Source organism: Eulemur rufifrons, chromosome 7 (genome assembly GCF_041146395.1).
Source record: "Eulemur rufifrons isolate Redbay chromosome 7, OSU_ERuf_1, whole genome shotgun sequence".
In the NCBI taxonomy this organism is placed as follows: domain Eukaryota; kingdom Metazoa; phylum Chordata; class Mammalia; order Primates; family Lemuridae; genus Eulemur; species Eulemur rufifrons.
The window spans coordinates 47,425,878-47,445,256 of NC_090989.1; the positions used below are offsets into that span (position 1 = coordinate 47,425,878).

The window sequence follows — 19,379 nt, forward strand, 5'->3', positions numbered from 1 at the left end:
TCCCAAAAAGAATGATTCATTTTGTTATCATCAGTACTTTTGAACAGTGCCTGAATTTAACATGCACTAGAAAGAAAAATTGCATTACCGTGGATAGAATGGGGATAAGAGGAAACGTTGCTATTGACTATACCTTCATTTAATATGCCTGTGTGTAAAAGCATGTTTCCCAAGAGGATTGTGGCTTATTCACTGTTGTATCCTTGCAAGAATCTTTCTGTACAAGCCTATTCTTTACATACATGATTATTTCTATATTCTAGATTCCTTATCCCATCTTATACACATACGTCTCTTCAATCAGCAGAATACTCAAGACACTTTTGCAATCTAACATGGCTCTGTCAAACCCCACAGAAGTTAGTTAAGGATACTTTGCTCAAGAAGCAGTGCTCTTCATTTAAGCTAACTTTCTGGGAGCAAGTTTTAAAAGGCATGTTCAACTCAGCTATCAGCTAATGGTAGGTGAGACACCAATGAACAGAAGGCAAACCCTATATATTAATAAAATCTATTAAAAATCATGGAAATGGGTACTTAAAAAAATCATTTAAAACATTTACTTTCTGCAAAGTACAGGTGGCTCCCAGGTTGCAAATGAGATGTGTTCCTGAGGATGTGTTTTTTAATTTTTTGAGACAGGGTCTCGCTCTCCCAGGCTAGAGTGCAGCAGTGTCATAGCTCACTGCAACTTCAAACTCCTGGGCTTAAAAGCAATCCTGCTGCTGCTTCCTAAGTTGCTGGGGCTGCACACGTGCACTGCCACACCCGGCTAGAAGAGGCAGAGTCTCCCAGTATTGTCCAGGCTGGTCTTGTACTCCTAGGCTCAAGGAATCCTCCTGCCAAGGGCTCCAAAAGTGTTGGGATTACAAGCGTGAACCCCCACACCTGCCCCCGAGTACATTTTTAGGTTGGATTTGTATGTAACCTAGATCCCTGATGAACATCACATATATGATGATACTACTAGTATAACGGCTCGTATGTGGTAATGATACAGTGTAATATTGTAACAGTAATAATACCCCTGTACTAAGTTACATAAACTTGTGTTCTTTTAAACAAAGTTTTGATAGAAATTTAAAAAAAAAATATTAAAGGTTAACACTCAGCTAATGTTGCATCAGCACTAGGCTAATAGGAATGTTATGCTTATTTTGATCTTCTAACCAAATCAGTAACCTTTCCATTTCAGTAACTAATCCACTACCTTGCTTAGTAATAATTGATGCTTTCACTGGAACACTGCCCTTGACATGTTCCATTGTTCTCACTTTATAATTGTTCTGATAGTAATGTCATCTGGCCTTTCTCTGAAAGGCTGAAGGCTTAATTATTTCTACTTCCGTTTCCATTGTAATCACCATTCTCTTTCGCTGCAGTCTCAATCTGGACTTTCACTGCAATCGCTTGCAGTGAAAGTGGACTTTCACTTTGGAGGCAGGGTCAGTCATAAGGGTAAACACACTCACAAAATCAAATTGATGTTGGGCTTACGTGACCATATAAACTGAGACTAGCCACAAACATAAAGATGCTGCGCCAACAAACCACTTATGTCATGTGAGCTTGCTTACATGTGTGGAAGAAACCAGTTCCCAAATCACTAATCTGATTAATTATTTCAGGATATTAATAATATCCTTATGGGGAGCCTTGGGAGGCTGTTAATTATGGAACGCTGTAAGTCAGGCTGTCCAGGTTGAATGTAACCCAGGGACTGCCTGCTTATCTTTTTACTAATCACTTGGATTAAATTTATGCAGCACCCTAGTACTTGCAGCCATTAAACCAAGAAGTTGACCACGCAGTCAGTCTGTGTCATGTGCCTGTACACCTCAGCTAAGCAAAGCCAACATTCAACCACATATATCTTATTTATTACATCATTTTGCTTAACATTTCTTGTACTAAGAGGCTTACTTTAGGGAGCATTATTCCTGAGAATGAACTTTAATAAAGGCCTACCTCTTACCTTCTCAACTCTATGAAGTCACCTAAGACCATGTAGGCCCACCATGCCTATTTTATGAGAGAAAAAAATCCAGCACAACCTAGAGTTAGAGTTGGATCTTTATTTAAAAACCTGATCTGTCAACTTAGCGTTTTCCACCAACTCGGGGAGCAGAAACCTTCACAGGCTTTACAATCTTTTGCTTAGGTGCTGCCTTTGTGGGTGCCTGTAAAAAGATGACATGTTATGTGACATCACTCCCCAAAAGTTTATTACCCTTCCCTTATGTCCAGATTCTTTATGTATCTTAGATCTTTATGTATCTTTCTTAATTTAACTACATTTCCAACACCAATCTTTTCATGTGAAACCCCCTAAAATATTAGAAGTCCGTCTTTATAATGAAAGATAAAGACTAAGATACTGTTACAGATTGAAGGAGTAAGGCGACACAACTTAGCGTGAAATTGCTGAATTTTATTAATAATGTTGGACAAATGTTAATTTTCCGGTTTTGAAAGTTTTACTATGGTTATCTAAACTAATAACTGAGAAAAACTGGGCAAACTGTGTACTGCTACTGAAAACCTTTCTAGTCTAAAATTATTTCAAAATACAGTTTAAAAGGCAAAAGCTACCCTCCCTTTCCCAATTCCTATCTAACATTAAGAAATGCTCTGGCTCCTGGAGAGGCCCTCTCTGGAGACCTATAACTGAAATCAGTTACAGTTCAGCCTTACACTAAATTTTTTAAAACCATGAAACTTTCTCATTTATCACAATTTGGATTAAAAATAAATTTTCCTGTTATATTATTTGAGAAATGCAAGAAATCTCATAATTACCTTAGCAGCAGCCATTGCAGTCTTTTTAGATGCTTGCTTAGCCTTTTTTGCTTCCTTTGCAGCCCTGTGGGGTTAAAAAATTAAGGCAAAGCACTTTACTCCTTAAGGGTATAGCTTATTAACAAGAAGCTAGAGAGTATTGCTCAAGTAGGACTATCATATTCCATCCGTCCCCATCTCCTTTTATTTATTTGTACGCTAAATCCAAGGGGTTTGTCAATAAGTTTCATTAACCCCCCCAATAAGCTTAACATATATATTATATGGTAACTTTAACTTCATACGGAATTTAAACATAATTAAACGATATTATAAACTGTTGTATTATTAAAACTAAATATTTATAACCAACAATCAAATTGCTTACTACAGATGCAAGTTTCAGAATCCTGAGCCTATAAATTCAAACATAACCTAAAATCCATCCCAATAGCTGAAATGGTCATAATGCAGTATGCCTCACCTGATAGCTTGTTCTCGTTGAGCCTTTCTAACTTCAGGTTTCTGATTTCGCTTGGCCATTATATCAGCAAGAGATGCACCAGTGATGGCCCTCTGGAACTTCACTGCACGGCGAGTTCGCTTCTTTTGAATTTCCTCCTACAAAGCAAAAAAATTGGGGTGGGGGGCAAACTTATGAACCCTCCTCCATGAAATAAAACATGCTTTCCACTTAGGGATTGTTGAAGCCACCTCTTACAAATCCTGGTCATTCTTTTTACTACCTTAAAAAGACAAAATACTGAACTGTAAAGAAAATGGCTGGTTATTTCATGAACTGGATGGTACTGTAAAACTGCCCCCCCCCCCCCCGGCCAACACACACACCTTTTGAGACAGAGTCTCGCTCTATTGCCCAGGCTAGAGCGCCCTCCCATCAGCCTAGCTCACAGCAACCTCAAACTCCTGGGCTCAAGCAATCCTTCTGCCTCAGCCTTCTAAGTAGCTGGGACTACAGGCATGCACTACCATGCCTGGCTAATTTTTTCTATTTTTAGTAGAGACGGGGTCTCACTTTTGCTCAGGCTGGTCTTGAACTCCTGACTTCAAGCAATCCTCCTGCCTTGGCCTCCCAGGGTGTGCTAGGATTACAGGCATGAGCCCCCTCGCCTGGCCTTAAAACTTATTTTAATAAGACTGTTTACACTTTTAATAATTTACTTATGGAAAAATAATCAGGCCTCAACTCACCTATTTTTAACTCAAAGGGCTGTCAATGGGAGAAATATTCAAGCTAAGGGAATGATTTATGACAGGAAAACCACCAAACTTTAGGGAATGTCCATGAGTCAAGACAAAGCAAAATTCAAACATTTCCTGCACATTCCCTATTGGAAACCTATGCTATAGTACTAGACCTTGACGTGTATCTCTCTAAGTCCAAGAACAATTAAAGTAAGTTTGTGGTTAAAACATACCCTCATTTTAAACTTTTCTGAAGGATAAATCTTACTGTAGAAAATGCCAGTATTTACCCGTTCCATTTTTCTTGTATCAGATCCATTTTTAAATATTTTCTTTTTTTTCTTTTTTTTTTTTTTTTGAGACAGAGTCTCACTCTGTTGCCCAGGCTAGAGTGAGTGCCGTGGCGTCAGCCTAGCTCACAGCAACCTCAAACTCCTGGGCTCAAGCGATCCTCCTGTCTCAGCCTCCCGAGTAGCTGGGACTACAGGCATGCACCACCATGCCCGGCTAATTTTTTCTATATATATATTTTAGCTGTCCATATAATTTCTTTCTATTTTTAGTAGAGATGGGGTCTCGCTCTTGCTCAGGCTGGTCTCAAACTCCTGAGCTCAAACGATCCGCCCACCTCGGCCTCCCAGAGTGCTAGGATTACAGGCGTGAGCCACCACGCCCGGCCGTAAATATTTTCTTATTGTGGTAAAATATATTAATTTGCCCCCTTTAACCCCCTTTTAGGTGTATAATTCAGTGACATTAAGTTCATTCACAATGTTGTTCAACCACCACCACCACCCATCTCTAGAACTTTTTCATCATTCCAAAATCTGCACTCATTAAACGATAAGCCCCCTATTTCTCCTTCCCAATAGCCTTTTGTAACCTCTATTCTACTTTCTGTCTATATGAATATGCGTATTCTATGGACCTTATGAAAGTGGAACCATGCAATATTTATCTTACTGTCAGGCTTATTTCACTGAGGATAAGGTCTTCAAGTTTCATCCAAGTTGGTTGGCTGTTAGCTTTTTAAAGCTGAATAAAATCCCATTTCATGTACATAATACATTTTGTTATCTATCCATCTACTCATGGACATTTGGATTGTTTTCACCTTTTGGCCATTGTGAGTAATGCTGCTGTGAACATTGGTGGAAATTATCCGAGTGCCTGCTTCCGGTTTTTTCAGATAAATAGCTACACCATGTAATCTTTATGTTTAACTTTTTAAGGAAACATCAATAGTTTTCCACAGCAGCTGCACTGTTTTATTATATTCAGCAATGCCCAAATGTTCCAATTTCCCCCTCCTCACCAACACCTGTAATTACTTTTTTAAATAACAGACACCCTAATGGGTGTGGCCAAAACCACTTTTAAATGAATTTCTCCTTCCTCTGAACTTCAACACATTTCATATCTTATGGTATTTATTTCCCACGATATCTAATGAAGTCTTTCATCCATGAAGTGCTCACTAAGTAGTCAGAAGCCTAAATATTCCAAGCCTCCCGAATACTAGTCCTAGTCCTACCAAGGTACTGGAACCTTCCAATTCCCTCATCCAGCTAAAATGGCACTTAAAAGAACGAGCACACAAAAAAATTCAGCTTAAGAATATACCAGTATATTGGAACTATGGTAGTCCTTCGTTATAATCAAAACCAAATTAACTACTCAATTTTGACCCACCGAACAATGCAAACCATTTCACAATGCCCTACTTAACACAAATGTGCTTAATTCAATCTGATTTGTACAAAGGGGTACTTCCAAATTTCAATTTGGCACCGCTATTATCCCAAAGTGTATAAGCAGACACTACATTTTCGTTTTCTTTTTACTGTTTGGTGTTCTACAGTTTTAAGAACACTTCTGCATATCGTCTCGTTTAATTACAATTTTACACAGCAGAAAACCAACGCTCAGAGCTTAAACTACTTAGCCGCAGAACATCAAAACATATTCCACTTACCGACTGTCCCTTTTTGTGCTTCCTTCTGTAGAGTACAGTCCAATTTATCTGCCGAGGATTTCTCTTAGAAAGGAACGCCGACTCGCATTTTGCATTCAGAAACTGAAAAACCTGGCGTGACAAATTCAAAGTAACTACCTACTCAGCTACAGAGAGTAGAAAACGCTGAGCTCGAAACCTTTGGAAATTAACATCTTTTCATTTTAAAAAATTGACAGTCACAAATACAAAAGGCTCATGTCACGTATCTGGCAGATAACTGGGTCTTTGCGTTTGGTCTTCTCTCGAGGGCAGGGAAACCTAAGCTCATAGCCAAGGAGAGGGTGGTATGTCAAATTCAGGGAGACATCCCGCTCTTGTCCCTCAAGGTGGGACTCCCAGAGAAGCTGGCGCCCATGAAACAGATACCTCGGTACTCCAGTTACTTCTCTTACACCGGGGCGTCAAAGTTACACAAACCCCTCCTCCTGTCCGAAGGGGCTCACAGAAGATCAAGGCTCGATGCAGATTTCATCGAGAGGTTTCTGATCCTAACAACCGTTCCACACAGGGTCCCCGAAGCTTGTCAGAGAACAAGGATGATGTGGGAAATGATCCCGCCTAGGCCGAATTAGACAGGCCTTCCATCCTCGGAGTACAAAAAGCTGCGTTAAGCCAACGCGGCCTTTTACCTTGCCGTCTGTCCTGGCGTAGCGTCTCCCGTGTCCGGGGTAGATCTTGTACCCGCTGAAACTGCACAGCTCGACCCTACAACAAAAAGTGAAAGCCCATTAGGTGGGGTGTCTACAGTAAAGGAAGCCATGCCCAGGACACCGAAGAGGCGCTTTGCCCCAGGATGGAAGCGGATTGGGAGCCACAGATCCTGCTTACTTCATGGCTACAGCTCCACTGAAAAAGGAAAGATGGCGAAGAGAAAGAGAGGATCATGGGAAGAGGCCTTATAAAATCGTGGGAGTAATCTCCTCCCCCAATTCCCTACGCTGAAGGCGCTTAGCGATGACGTTTCTCTGGGTAGGCGGCCTATCCTGGTTTGCGCAACTACCGACTTCCTCCGGAAGAATTCTGCTAGAGGCACTGAGGGCCAGAGGCGGGTGACAGCTATACTGGCAGTCAGGCTGTTTGTTTCTGAGTCATTCTGTCTCTCCTACTGTCAAGTGTTGTAGAGCCATGGTCTTGCTGCAGGGAATGTGAACTGAAGAGAAAAGTATCCTCTCTCCTCTCCCTCTTATAGAGACTCAAAGACGCATACTCCGCAGGTAAAAACTTACAGAAGTCACATTTTGCCTTCCATGTTGGCCCATTTCCTCAGCCAAACAAATTAAATTTTATTAGTTTAGCCCTTTGTAGGAAAGTAATGACATTTGAAGCGTTTCCCAAGCTGTACTTAATCGAACTGTGCACGATGGCGCTTAACATTCATGGAGCGCTTTCTCTGTGCCAGGAATTATTCTAAAGGCATTACATATATTAGCTCATTCAGTTTCCAAAATCCTGTTAAATATGTGCCAAAGCACCGCACTTCGGAGCTGCTGCCTAGTAAAACTTAGGGGCCATTACAACCCCACCTGGACGGCCAAGGCCTCAATTGCTTGAGCCCTTCTGTGATACTAGACACTTCATCTTTTGACCGGGAGTGGCAATAGGCAATCCTCAAATTCTGTGGGAAGCTGAAATAATGACTAGGAAACTGAAATGTAATGATTAATTTATGCTTTGTATATGAGCAACTAACCAAGGTTCTGTGAGATAATTGGTTGAAAAGATTTGGAATGCCCAAAAAAGTGGCTAGCTAATGTTAGCAATGCTGTGTAACCAGTCTCAAGAATGAGTTAGGAGGCTGGGTGCAGTGGCTCAGGCCTGTAATCTCAGCACTCTGGGAGGCCGAGGTGGGAGGATCACTAGAGCTCAGGAGTTCCAGACCAGCCTGAGCAAGAGCGAGACCCCGTCTCTACTAAAAATACAAAGAAATTAGCTGGACAACTAAAAATAGGTAGAAAAAAATTAGTCAGGAATGGTGGCGCATGTCTGTAGTCCCAGCTACTTGGGAGGCTGAGACAGGAGGATCACTTGAGCCCAGGAGTTTGAGGTTGCTGTGAGCTAGGCTGATGCCACGGCACTCTAGCCCAGGCAACAAAGTGAGACTCTGTCTCAAAAAAAAAAAAAAGAAAAGAAAAAGAAAGAAAGAAAAAGAAAAGAAAAGAAAGAAAGGAAGGAAGGAAGGGAGAGCTCTGCATAATTCAAAAGGTAGAGCAAAGAGGAGGAATTTGACAGCGTGACCAACTCTGACCAGCTGCTGAGAATACGTGGTATACTTGAAGATGTTCGCTTCCTCAGGCTTCCATGGCTTGATGAATTGAACCAACTCTGTTCTAAATCATGGCTGATTAAACAAATGTTTAATCATTAAAAAACCCAATTCTTTTTGAAATAACCCTGCTTCCACAAACTGTAATGCACAGCTGGGTTTGAGTAGGGGTTGGAGCCAAGATTCACCTGCAGGAATGTAGTTCTTTTTGCTCCACAGAACCTCAGAATTTATAGTCCCTTCCCAGCACTTTACAAATATTTTGTTTTATTGTTCTTTGAAATTACATTTGGCCTGACTAGTTTTGTGGAAGAAACTCAGGAAACTGGGTCTTAGGGATTTTAGCTGCATTTTACTCTTTACTAGAGGGCATTCTTGAGCTGGTATTTCGCAGTTCTTTATAGCACACTGTTATTACAATTTTAATTGTGCTCAAAATGCTCTTAGAATAGGAAGAAATTATATGGAAACCTCTAAATGAACTTATCTTATATAGTGTCATAAAGCACAGCTTTCAACACCATCCCTAAAGTTTTGCTGTCTTTATCCTTGCTTTTGTCTTTTATCACAGGCAAAAGTTTCAGCTGCACTCCATTCTTTTATTCATTTATGGAGAATTACTAAACCAAATTTGGTGCCCTTCTCTGTGTCTATACCTGCTGAGAACAGTGTTCTTCCCTTCACAACTTCTTTACCCATTTTTACGTATTTACCTGCTGTTTTAGTTTCTTATGGTTGCTGTGACAAATTACTATGAACTAGGTAGCTTAACACAACAGAAACCTATTCTCTCACAGTTCTGGAGGCCAAAAGTTCAAAATCAGTTATCACCAGGCTGAAATCAAGGTGTCTGTGTGGAGAATCTAGGGGAGAACATATTCCTTGCCTTTTTCAATTTCCACTCAGATAAGCCACTCTTAATTCCTTTTTTTTTTTTTTTTTTGAGATAGAGTCTCACTCTGTTGCCCTGAGTAGAGTGCTGTGGCATCAGCCTGGCTCACAGCAACCTCAAACTGCTGAGCTCGAGTGATCCTCCCACCTCAGCCTCCCAGAGTGCTAGGATTACAGGCGTGAGCCACCTCACCTGGCCTCTGGTTATGTTTTTTAACAAAGTTTTTATTGTTTTAAGATATATACTAAATATTTACAGATGGCATAACATTATGTCTGGGATTTGTCTTGAAATCTGAGGGAGGGGTTAATGGGCATGATGGTTAATCTTAGGTGTCATATTGACTGGATTGAGGGATGCCTAGATGGCTGGTGAAGCATGGTTTCTGGGTGTGTCTGTGTGGCTGTATCCAGAGGAGATTAATTTGTGAGTCAGAAGACTGAGAGAGGAAGACCCACCCTCAATGTGGGATGCTCAGCACTTGCTATTTCCTTTCTCTCCCTTCTGGATTGGAACACCTTTTTTCTTTTCCTGCCCTTGGAGATCAGACTCCAGATCCTTTGGCTTTTGGACTCTGGGACTTGTACCAGTAGCTTCTTGGAGACTCTGAGGCCTTTGGCCTCAGATTAGGGCCTGCACTGTTGGCTTCTCTGGTTCTGGGGCTTTCAGACTGAAACTGAGCCACGCTATTAGCTTCTCTGGTTCTCCAGCTTGCAGATGGCCTTTAGTGGGACTTAATCTTTATGATTGTTTGATCCCATTCCCCCTAATAAATCCCCTTTCATGTATGTATATCCTATTGGCTCTGGCCCTCTCGAGAGCCCTGTCTAATACAGTGGGTAAGGGCATGTGTGAAAAATGTTTGGCCAGGAGTGGATAATGGTTTAGGTTGGGTGTTAGGTACCAGGGTTCATCAGAATATTCTCTATATTCTTAATACTCTTTTAAATTATCTTCACATGATAAAAACTTTCAAATAATAATTATGTGCCTTGGGATTGAAAGACTTAAGTTCCACAATTCAGTCCTGAAAAATAGAGTAAACACTAAAATTATTTTGTAATTTACAAAATACTTTAAGAGGAAAAAAAACCACTCTTTATATAAGATTATTTATAGTGGCTTTATTCATAATAGACAAATACAGGAAACAGTCTAGGTGCCCATCAGTAGACGAATATATAAGCAAACTCTAATATATATTTATACAATGTATTATACCTCTAAACAATAAAGTGGAATGAACTTTGATTTACACAGTAATACGGATGAGTCTCAGACATTATGCTAGTTGAAAGAAGCCACACACTAAAAAGTACATACTTTATGATTCCATAGATGTCAAGTTCTACACCATGTGAAACTAACCTATGGTGGGGAAAAAAATAGTGGTTGGGGGATGGGGGAGGAGGGAACTTTTTTTGTTAATGGTTATGTTCTATATCTTGATGGATTTTAGATTAATTACAAAGTTTGTCAGAACTTGGGAAATGTTCATTTAAAATAGTTTACTTCAAAAGAAAGGAAACTATTGAGAACTAGCTAATGAAATACATTCTGAAGTATTTGGGAGAGGAGATACTGATCCATTAAAAAACAAGATTGATGGATGGATAGAGGAATAGCTAGATGGATAGATATGTGATAAAACAAATATAATCAAATGTTGGTTATAGAATCAAAGTGTAGGTATTCTTTGCAAAATTATTTGAATTTTTCTGTATTTTTGAAATTCATAATAGTTTTGGAAAATAAAGGGAGACATCTTCTGGAAGAAACTGGTATTACTGATTAACTAAAAAAGGCAAGTGCAACAAAGTATATGATTTGATATATAAAAATAGCCTATTCCTTTTCACATACCCTGTTGGTTCTCTCTGATGTGCCCAAGCTATCCTCTTTGATTTTTTTTTTTTCCTGCTTTGGTCCATTCTTTTGCAGAAAGAACAAGCTATCCTCTTTGGCTACAAAGTTTTCTTCCCTTCCACTGTCTAACTTCCCACTTGGATTTTACTTTCTGGGCTGGGCGTGGTTACTCATGCCTGTTATCCTAGCACTTTGGGAGCCTGAAGCAGGAGGATCAGTTGAGGCCAGGAATTTGATACCAGCCTGAGCAACATAGTGAGACCCCCTTCTCCACAAAAAATAGAAAAATTAGCCCAGTATGGTAATGTGCACCTGTAGTCCCTGCTACAGGGGATGCTGAGGCCGGAGGATCGCTTGAGCACAGGAGTTTGAGGTTTCAGTGAGCTATGATGACACCACTGCACTCTAGCCTGGGTGACAGAGTGAGACAGAGTGAGACTATCTCCATAACAAAAGGAAGCATCATCAAATGATCAAAATTTTCAAACTAACAAAAATGAATTCCATTCAGTTTTCAATAGAGTGGTTAAGAGAAATTCTCATTTAGAAAATTTGCAAAAAAAGAGGCCGGTCGCGGTGGCTCACGCCTGTAATCCTAGTACTTTGGGAGGCTGAGGTGGGCGGATCATTTGAGCTCAGGAGTTCGAGACCAGCCTGAGCAAGAGAGAGACCCCATCTCTACTAAAAATAGAAAGAAATTATATGGACAGCTAAAAAATATATATAGAAAAAATTAGACGGGCATGGTGGTGCATGCCTGTAGTCCCAGCTACTTGGGAGGCTGAGACAGGAGGATCCCTTGAGCTCAGGAGTTTGAGGTTGCTGTGAGCTAGGCTGACGCCATGGCACTCACTCTAGCCTGGGCAACAAAGTGAGACTCTGTCTCAAAAAAAAAAAAAAAATAAATAAATAAATAAAATAAAAAGAAAATTTTCAAAAAAAGAAAAAAAGAAAATTTGCAGTTTTGGTCCTGAGCTTAAAAAAATCACAATACAACATTTTCACTGCTAAGCCATCAAATGCTTTGTGGCAGGACAAATCAGGATATTCTGCTATTTTGACAAAAAATTCATGGACTGACAATGGTTAAGTCTGTGAGAGTGAATGCAGTTTATCATTGATATTGCTGATTCAGTAATATCTGTACATGGTAGATTTGAATGTTTTCCACAAGTTACTGTTGATTAATAGTACAATAATATTATAACCATAGGATATAAATGCCTTACATTTTCACAAGCATTGTAAGTCTGTCAAACTAAGCCTTTTTCTTACATCATAAGTTATAACACATCATAGCTGATTCTACTTCAGGTATACTAAATTAGTGTTTTCTCAGTGTCTTTAAAAATATTCTCAACTGTTTCATGCAGCAGCTATTCATGGAGGCCAATTCTTCAGTCAGTTCAAACATTAACTCCTTGAATAAACAGGAACAAATAAGCAGCATCAGTAACAACTCTCAACTTATTAAGAGCAAAGGAAAACCATTCAAAATCACTTGCCTTTTTTTTTTTTTTTTTTTTTTTTTTAAAGAGATGGGTCTCACTGTATTGCCCAGGCTATATTTGAACTCTTCAGTGGTCTTAGCCTCCCAAGTATCTGGGAGCATAGGCGTGGGCCACCTCAGGCAGCTAAGCTATTTCCTTTTTAAATTGACTATTGATGTTGTTCCTTGTGTCCTTAACACTTTCATCATCTATTCTCACCTAAAGGCTAAAGTTTTAAACAAGTTTTTTTCTCTGTGTGCATTTCTTCAGCCACTGCAATCAAACATCATTTAATTAATATGCCGTAAGTAAGTGACTTTCCTTGATTGGCTAACAAATGAAACATTGGGAAACTTACTTTGGTTGGAGCATCATTTTCATTTCTCATTTTTGTGAAGAAATTCTATAATGAGATGCTGTTTATTTTTTTAACTTAAAACTTTTTTACTTTAAAACTTTTTTTATTTTCTGTGATTTGGGAATGTTATGATGACTACCTAGTCTGGTAATGTCAACATATATAGTATTCTTTTAAGCATAGATATAGTTTCATTTGCATAATAAACACAATGCTTTGCCATCCAATTTGATAACAAAATAATCTTTTCACTGTACCTTAAATATGGGATATTTTAAGTTCACTTTTATTCCCCCCTCTTTTTGATCATGACACATATATGCTGGTAATAAAAATAAATAAAATGTCAAGATATGGCAATATACATGGCACTCGAAATGCTGTCAAGTTACAAATGTGTTACTGTGATTTGTAGTGCATAGCAGCAGTGCCAAATCATGAGGCCGCCACATATAGTCTAGAGGCATGAGTACTCTGTTGTAAAAGCAGCCATAGACAGTAGGTAAGTGAATAAGTATGGCTGTACTACAATAAAATTTTATTTATAGACACTGAAATTCAAGTTTCCTATAATTTGGGGTGTCAAGAAATGTTATTCTTTTGATTTTTTTCCCAGCCATTCAAAATGTAAAAATCATAATTAGCTGTGGGAAGTACAAAAGCAGGAGGCAGTCTGGATTTGGCCCTTAGGCCATAGTTGGTAAACCCTTGCTAGAGAACATCTGTATAAAGCACCCCTTTGAGTTTGTTCTTTAATTTGAGGGCATGGAAAGGAATAGTATTTTATTTATTTTTTATTTTATTATTATTATTTTTTGAGACAGAGTCTTGCTCTGTTGCCCTGGCTAGAGTGCTGTGGTATCAGCCTAGCTCACAGCAACCTCAAACTCCTGGGCTCAAGCAATCCTCCTGCCTCAGCCTCCCAAGTAGCTGGGAGTGCAAGTGCGTACCACCAAGCCTAGCTACTTTTTTCTATTTTTAGCAGAGACAGGGTCTTGTTCTTGCTCAGGTCAGTCTTGAACTGCTGAACTCAAGAGATCGTTCTGCCTTGGCCTCCCAGAGTGCTAGGATGACAGGCATGAGCCCCTGGGCCTGGCCAGGAATTAGTGTTTTAAAAGAAATTTTTATTCACATTCCTTCTGTGTTACAGATTTTGTATTGTGGGTAAATACAGAAATTTTAGTGATTTAAAAGTTTTAAAAGTCCAATTTCACAAGAAAAGTTTTGCATTCTTCAGTATATTAATATATTTTTGACTGGAAAGAAAGGAAAAGGTAAATTTTTAATAAGGGTATGAAATGACCAAAAATGGGTTACAGGAAAATGTTTAAAACACATTACTTGGAAATAGCAGTACCAAATCTTTGTGCAGTATGTATCCATTTTTGTTTAGACATATATGATGGGGAAGCACACCCAATCAATATATTCCCATCAATAAAAGACTGCAAGGAAACATTCCAACATAACAGTGACTGTCGCTGTGTAGTGGGTTTCCGGGAGATTTTTAATTTTTTCTTGTCTGTATTTTCTAAGATTTTTTTCAATAGCATTCTTTAAAAGAAACTAGGCTTCTATGACTTGGGCTATGTCAAAAAATAAAAATAAACAAACAAACAGAAAACTAGTAGCTAGGTACAGTGGCTAATGCCTATAATCCCAGCTGTGGGAGGCTGAGGCAAAAGAATCACTTGACCCCCGGAGTTTAACGTTATAGTGAGCTATGATCACACTACTGCACTTCTGCCTGGGCAACATATTTTTTCCTTGTATATTTTCTCATATTTAGTGTGTAATACCTACTAATAAAAAAGCATAGTTCTCCTAACCGGAACAATTGACTTTTCATTTTTATTGTGTTTTCTGATTGTATGAACAGTACATGAGTTTTTTTAAACATTCAGGAAAACAATATGTAAGATACAAGGTGAAAGTTTTGTTTTTTTTTTTTTTTTTTTTTTTTTGAGACAGAGTCTTGCTCTGTTGCCCTGGCTAGAGTGCTGTGGCATCAGCCTAGCTCACAGCAACCTCAAACTCCTAGGCTCAAGCGATCCTCCTGCCTCAGCCTCCTGAGTAGCTGGGACTCCAGGCATGCACCACCATGCCCGGCTAATTTTTTCTATATATATTTTTAGTTGTTTGGCTAATTTCTTTGTATTTTTAGTAGAGACGGGGTCTCGCTCTTGCTCAGGCTGGTCTTGAACTCCTGACCTTGACTGATCCTCCTGCCTCGGCCTCCCAGAGTGCTAGGATTACAGGCGTGAGCCACCGCGCCTGGCCAAGGTGAAAGTTTTGATAATCTTACCCCCTAGAGCTACATCGTCTAATATGGTAGCTATTGACCACATGTGGCTACTGAGTGCTTGAAATCTGGCTAGTTCACGTTGAGGTATGCTGTAAATGTAAAACACACATTGGATTTCAAAGATGTAGTTAAGAATGTAAAATATCTAATCAATATTTGTATGCTGTTTGTGTTTGACTACCAATATTTTGAATAAATTTTTTTTACTTTAAAAAAAGTAATAGCCATTTAAAATATGGCTATTATAAAAGTTAAAATTTCATATGAGATACTCATATTTCTATTGGGCAGTGCTACCTTAGTGGTAATAAAAAATGACTACATTTTATTGAGTGTTTACCACATTCCAGGCATGCTTTTGGGTTTCTAACATGATTTAATTGATTGAATTATCACAGTGGTGATATGCATTGGGAATTATTATTGCCATTTTTCAGAGGGCAGAGCCTAGTGTTTAAATTATAAATCCAAGATCACACAGCTGGTAAGTGGGTAAGTAACAACAGTGGAATTCATCCATGGTCTGGCTTTGGAACCCGGTGCTCATTGAGTGTTATATGCCTCTATGTTTGGGGTTTCCATGGTTCAGCCTTTGTTAAATTTTTCCATAGTTTTCCCCATATATAATTGTATTTCAAAACTGAGATCATAGTATACTTACTGTTTTGCAACTTGCTTAATAAAACAAAAACCAAAACCAAACTTTATGCCTCTACTATTGTTCCATTAACTAGGTGTGCTAGTTTGTGCCTAACAAAGCAACATCACCATTCCCATTCTGATTTAAACGTAATTGTTCACAAGCATTCGTCATCTTGTGGTCTTTTCCTATTGTCATGCATTTCAGCCTCTACTTTTCTTGGGCCTGTTTGTTAGCCATAGACTCCTGAACTGCTTAGAGTCTACCCATATTTTAATAGTAATAACGTCTTATCTGCTGTCATGGAAAACTGATTTAAAAATTTTTTTAATTTATTTTTTTAGAGATGAGAGCTCACTATTGTCAATCTTAAATGAGATTAAGAAAATATGATTAAGTATAAAGTTTATTCAAGGGCAAAGCTTGAGGATGGCCACCTGGGAAATAGAGACTCCAAAAGCATGGATCAATGTTCCAATGTGGGGAAGTTAAGGTTTCACTTATATAGGCAGTTAACAGGGTTGCAACACTTGTCATGCGAGGTCAGTACATACGTTATAGTGATTTGATTGGTTACAGCTTGCTACATTCCAAGAAAGATTGCTTTTTTAAATTTTTTCTTTCTTTTTTTCTTTTCTTTTCTTGGAAGAAAGCAAAGCAAAGGAAGATTGCTTTAACATGCCTTAAGAAGGGGTAGTGGTCTCCATGAGTCTTATCTCTGGCACCATTTGGTTTCTCTGACTTGAATGTGGCCACGTAGCCACATTCCTCTCAAGGCTCAAAATAATTTAAAATTCCAACAGCTTCAAGTTTGAATTATTTAAGTTTTCACTCTGTTGCCCAGGCTAAAGTACAGTGGGTATTCATAGGTGTGATCATAGTGCACCACAGCCTCAAACTCCTGGGCTTATGTAATTCTTCTGCCTCAGTCTTTGCAGTAGCTAGGACTGTAGGCACACACTTCTATGCCTGGCTTAGAAAATGGATTTTAATTTATTTTCTTATAAAATGTACTATTTTGAGGCTGGGTATGGTGGCTCATGCCTGTAATCCTAGCACTTTGGGAGGCCTGCGGGGGGGCGGGGGGTGGGTATTGCTTGAGCCCAGGAGTTCAAGACCAGTCTAGGTAATAGTGAGAAGCCTTCTCTACAAAAGATTAAAAAAAAAAAAAATGGGGTGGGGGGAAGTGGCCCTAGCTTGTAGCCCCAGCTACTTGGGAGGCTGAGGCAGGAGGATCACTTGAGCCCAGGAGTTGAGGTTGCAGTGAGTTATGATGATGCCACTGCACTCTAGCCTGGGCAACAGAGCAAGAGCCTGTCTCCAAAAATAAAATAAAATATACCATTTTGAATAGGCAATACATTGATATGATTAAAAATATTATGTAAATGTGTTCAGCAAAAAGTTTCTCCCCAACTCTGTCCCTCATCAATTCACTTCCCTTTCCCTCTTCTCTCAGGTAACTACTGTTAACAGTTTCTTGTGGATCTTTCCAGAATTCTTTCTAAACACACAGAAATGAGTATATTATATATATGTATACACACCTATTCATTAAGGCTATAACCAGAAAAATAAGATGTGCAGCTAATAATATTTTAAATCAATTATTGGAAATGTTAATATGTGGTTGCACATAGATTCAAAATTCTGTCTGTCCTTGAATAAATTATTTACCTGGTTAGGTTGCCAGAAATTAGCAAATTAAATACAAATGCAAATAAAAATGCAAATGAAAATACAAGATGCCCAGTTAGATTTGAATTTTGGATAAACAACATGTCTTTGTGTTGCTATAAAGAAGCACCTGAGGCTGGGTAATTTATAAAGAAAAGAGGTTTATTTGGCTCACAGTTCTGGCAGGCTGTACAAGAAGCATGATGCTAACATTTGTATCTGGTGCATGCCTCAGACTGCTTCCACTCATGGTAGAAGGCGAAGGGGAGCAGGCATCACATTCCAAGAGGAAGGAAGCAAGAGAGAGAGTAGAGAGGTGCCAGGCTCTCTTTAACAATCTGGTGTCTCTGGGAACCAACAGAAGGAGAACTCACTCATTATGGCAAGGGTGACACCAAGCCATTCATGAAGGATCCGCCCCCAAGACCCAAACACCTCCCACTACTCCCCACCTCTAACATTGGTAATCAAATTTCAACATGAGATTTGGAGGGAACAAATATCCAAATTATATCACAATATTTTTTTAGTATAAGTATGTCCTAAATGTTGCATGTAAGTATTGCATAAGATGTATATTGCAATATACATGAATATTTTGGACATAATTACACTAAAAAATTACTTATTTATCTGAAATTCAAATTTAACTTGGTGTCCTGTATTTTGTCTGGCAATCATAACATAACTACTTGGGTCTACTTGCAGGAATTTTGTGAAAATTAGAGGTAATATTAATATATATAAAGTAGTTATCACAAACTCTAGCACCCAGCAGGAGATAAATAATAATGAGGAAAGTTAATCTCATTTGGGGCTTCTGTGAATAGATATTTCATATTGGCCGTCTCTTCTTCCATGTCAGGTCATAGGTAAGGAAGCACGACCATAAGAGTCTACTAATGAACACTAACCAAGGAAGGAAATGTTTGATTTTATGTGCCTAAACCTTTGCATACAGATTTTTCGTTGTTTAAAAAATTGGCACATTTTCTAAATCTTTACAGTGCCAAAATTCTTTATATTAATAACTTCTTAGTTTTAAGATTCATGAAAACATCAAAGTTATATTTGCTTCTTTCAGATATAAGTTCAGTCCTAATTAGAAAACCATTTTCATTTTGTCAAGGTAAATTGCACCATCCACAGATGTTCCAGTTTCTTGTCTGCCCAGTCCCTTAACTTCATGTTACCTAAACTTCTTTATAAGACTCTCCTGAAACTTCTGTGTTGGAGGTTATCAACCACTATTACAATAGTTTCCTTCCTGCTACTATTCTACCTTTCAGTTCATCCTTGTTACAGGAGCTATCTAACCTTTCTAAAACACAAGTTTCATTGTGTCGATCCCTCAGTCAGAAACACCAAATGAAAACTAGTGGAATGAATGGTGGCACTTGAAAGTTGCATTTCAAGTGGTAAGTTTTTGAGGAGAGGATTAACACACTAAACTGCATAGTTTTACTTAGATCATGCCAGTAATAGTGGGCAGATGAATTGGAGATGGCAGAGATGAGTTAGGGCAACCAGCTATTGTCAGGATCAAGTATACTGTGCTGATAGAAAGGAAGTCTGTCCTGTTGCTCCTGGACCTGCCAAAGGAATACTACCTTACTGAGAGGTTCACAGTTTTAATCAGTAGAATCCTCTGATTTGGTCAGAGCTTGCAGGGTTTAACATATATACAAAATGAGGCAATTTAATTAAAGTGTAGCAATTTGGGCCGGCACAGTGGCTCATACTTGTAATCCTAGCACTTTGGGAGCCAAAGGTGGGAGGATTGCTTGAGCCCAGGAGTTCAAGACCAGCCTGAGCAACATAGTGAGAGCCCCCTCTCTACAAAAAAATAGAAAAATTTGCCAGATGTGGTGATGCATGCCTGTAGTC

At 38.9% G+C, this 19,379-nt stretch overlaps 1 protein-coding gene across 1 annotated transcript; it reads right to left on the reverse strand.

Annotated features, from left to right (window-relative positions):
- Positions 1 to 2,060: 2,060 nt before the first annotated feature.
- Positions 2,061 to 6,904, reverse strand: RPL24 (ribosomal protein L24). The gene is made up of 6 exons (XM_069472562.1): positions 6,830 to 6,904; positions 6,631 to 6,706; positions 5,960 to 6,070; positions 3,263 to 3,399; positions 2,800 to 2,863; positions 2,061 to 2,180 (listed from the first exon to the last, which is right to left on the reverse strand). The coding sequence occupies exons 1-6, from the start codon at positions 6,832 to 6,834 to the stop codon at positions 2,100 to 2,102; spliced, it is 474 nt and encodes a 157-aa protein (XP_069328663.1). The 5' UTR covers positions 6,835 to 6,904; the 3' UTR covers positions 2,061 to 2,099.
- Positions 6,905 to 19,379: the final 12,475 nt, after the last annotated feature.

Coding starts and splice junctions, on each gene's coding strand:
- RPL24 (XM_069472562.1), bottom strand. Junction 2,864..3,262: donor CAACGAGAACAAGCTATCAG/GTGAGGCATACT, acceptor TTAACCCCACAG/GGCTGCAAAGGAAGCAAAAA. Junction 2,181..2,799: donor CTGCAATGGCTGCTGCTAAG/GTAATTATGAGA, acceptor ATCTTTTTACAG/GCACCCACAAAGGCAGCACC.